The following is a 2500-nucleotide window of genomic DNA, read 5'->3' as shown; positions in this document are numbered from 1 at the left end:
GGGGGAGCGCCCCCCAAGGAGAGGTGTGTTCAGGGCCGTGAACCCCGGTCAAGTGTGTCTTCTAGCGTTGACGAAAGGCTCGGGTGTCCCTATTGCTGGGGGACGTGGATAGGTACTCCTCATTCCTCAGATCGAGAGAGAGAGAGAGATAGAGATAGAGAGAGAGAGAGAGAGAGAGAGAGAGAGAGAGAAAAAAGTCTGAGGAACAAGGGTTACCTTTCTGCGTCTCCACTGTTAGGGGCCCGCGACCAGCACTCGAAACCTACAGGACAGTTGACCAAGCACACTTGACCGGGGCCCACGGCCCTGACCACACCTCTCCTTAGGGGCGCTCCTCCACGCGCGCCCCGCTCGGCGCCCCTCTTGGGCTTCCTTGCCCACAACAACCCGCGCCACGCTACCTTCCAGCCACCTCCTATCAATAAACAGCTGAACCAGAATTGTGTCTCCATAACCCACCAAATCAGGGCAACACAAAACCCCTGACAACTGGTGGCAAGCGGCGGAATGACACAAACAAGCCTCCGAAAAACTGTAAGTACACCATTGGCAATTTCCTTTTCTTTCCCCTTTCTTCGCCTATGTGTGCATGCCGTTTTTTACAAGTGCAGTGATTTTTTTTCAAATATCTAAAGTGTTCGTGCAAAGTGCATTTTCTTTCCTTCTTTCTGTTATCTACTATGTTTTTTTCTCGTCATGGTAGATCGTCGCTTTTTTTAAGGGAATCAATCCCCATTTTCATTACTTGCGAGATTACATTTTCTTTGGCGTGTTTTATTGCTTAAATCTAACTCCACTTAAATATTTTGTTCATGTGGGTGAACTTAACGTGCATTTTCTTTAAATTATTATCTATCTTTACGGCCATCGTAGGTCACGTGACTAAGTATTGCCATATTCTTGACTTTTTTCTTATTCTGATTATATCTCACTACGTTAACCGAAGCCATATCGACGTTCAGTCCGCATATCATTACTGTGCATTTATTTAGGCTCGGTTTAACTATGCAATTGTGGGATATTTTGGAATATTTAAATAATTTAGTTGAATTATGCACAAACAAACATTTCCCCCACGCTTCCCACCTACCCCCATCCCCCATCATCCTGAACCCCCTCCCTTCCTCCTAACCCCCGCCCGTTAATCGCCCCCTCCCTCTCTACCTATTTTCAATATTTCTAGTCCACTAGTGTTAAATTATTTTTTGCAGTGATAATGTTTTATTTTTTTTCGTATCTATATTTATACAAAAACAGTGTGCCTTGCTCATTTGTATGTTTATATGAATAACTTCAGTATTTTTTATGTATAAAATGTTATATTCGTTTTATAGTGCGAATGACCTCACTCATGGTTGTTCAGGTGAAATCAGGTCAGGTCCTATAACATTGTGATTTTATCATTATCCCGTTATCAACGTATTTACGATAGAGTGATGAATTTACTTCCGGTTTGCATGAATATATTGGGAACTATAATAATACTAGCATAATTCATCGAATTAAATCGTATGATTTTGTTATTATTATAGTATATTTGTGCATATTCCGAAGTATGTTTCGCCGTAATTATTCGTCTTCTTTATAGATATATTTTTTCTTTAATTATTCATGTTCATTTATTGGTAATTTGATTATTTAATTTCTAGATTATTGTGTACTTGTTTTTTCACAATATTTAATTTTACATATACTAGCTCTTGCTATTTTTAACGAATGTTCGCAGAACGACCTCATTTGACCTTACTCAGGTAGATTGTACTTATAGCCATCTGACTCTGCTCGACCCAAAAATACATTCAAGCTATTTGTATTTATATCTCATTTTATTCAATGATCTCCATGTTAGATTAATTATATTAAACAGCTACTACGATTTCATATTGTTCATGATTTTCGCTTTCACAAACCTCACCTCATCATTATTACATAGTCCTTGGTGACGACCCCCAGCTGGGTATGGGCATGTAATTAGGTTAAGGTAATTAATGTTAAGTTGTTCTCATTTGCCAAATCGCACACCTATCGCCCAGGCGATCTCAGAGCCACGCGCCTTCTTATCGCTATACGTGAGATTATCGCTGATATTCCCCAAGAAGATGGGTACCCATTTGCGTTCTGCGTATGAGCTGGATGATGTGTCCCTTCTACGGTTGGGCCCTTCATCACTATTCCTCAGGTAATCTATTTTAATTTTAAGTATCATTTACAACCACGAGGGTTGTCTTTTGGGTCAGTTGTCTCAGGGAAGCTGACCCAAACCAGTCACCGTTTCATTCATTTTACGTACTAATTGAAGTACTGTTTATATGATTTCGCATAGTAGTTGTTTAATATTGCAATTACCGTAAGTTCATCGTTATTAGTGTGAATGTTTATTTTTGTGCAGTAAGATCAGTGATTGTTTTCATTGCATGCAATCCACATTGCCACCCCCGTCTACATAGCTGACCCCCCCATCCTCACCCATACCTCTTTTACTTTAGCCTCCCGCCCACCC

At 40.5% G+C, this 2500-nt stretch overlaps 1 protein-coding gene across 1 annotated transcript in view; it reads left to right on the top strand.

Moving 5' to 3' along the window:
* LOC138863492 (uncharacterized) overlaps positions 1-2500 on the top strand; it is a 3802-nt gene that overhangs the window by 33 nt on the left and 1269 nt on the right. The window contains exon 1 of the mRNA XM_070127646.1: positions 1-534. This exon is cut by the window's left edge and continues 33 nt beyond it. Within this exon, the coding sequence (XP_069983747.1) occupies positions 508-534 (27 nt within the window). The 5' untranslated portion in view covers positions 1-507. The remainder of the gene's footprint in view (positions 535-2500) is intronic.

Source organism: Penaeus vannamei, chromosome 12 (assembly GCF_042767895.1).
Source record: "Penaeus vannamei isolate JL-2024 chromosome 12, ASM4276789v1, whole genome shotgun sequence".
Classification (NCBI taxonomy): domain Eukaryota; kingdom Metazoa; phylum Arthropoda; class Malacostraca; order Decapoda; family Penaeidae; genus Penaeus; species Penaeus vannamei.
This window is presented reverse-complemented; position numbering and strand designations above follow the sequence as displayed.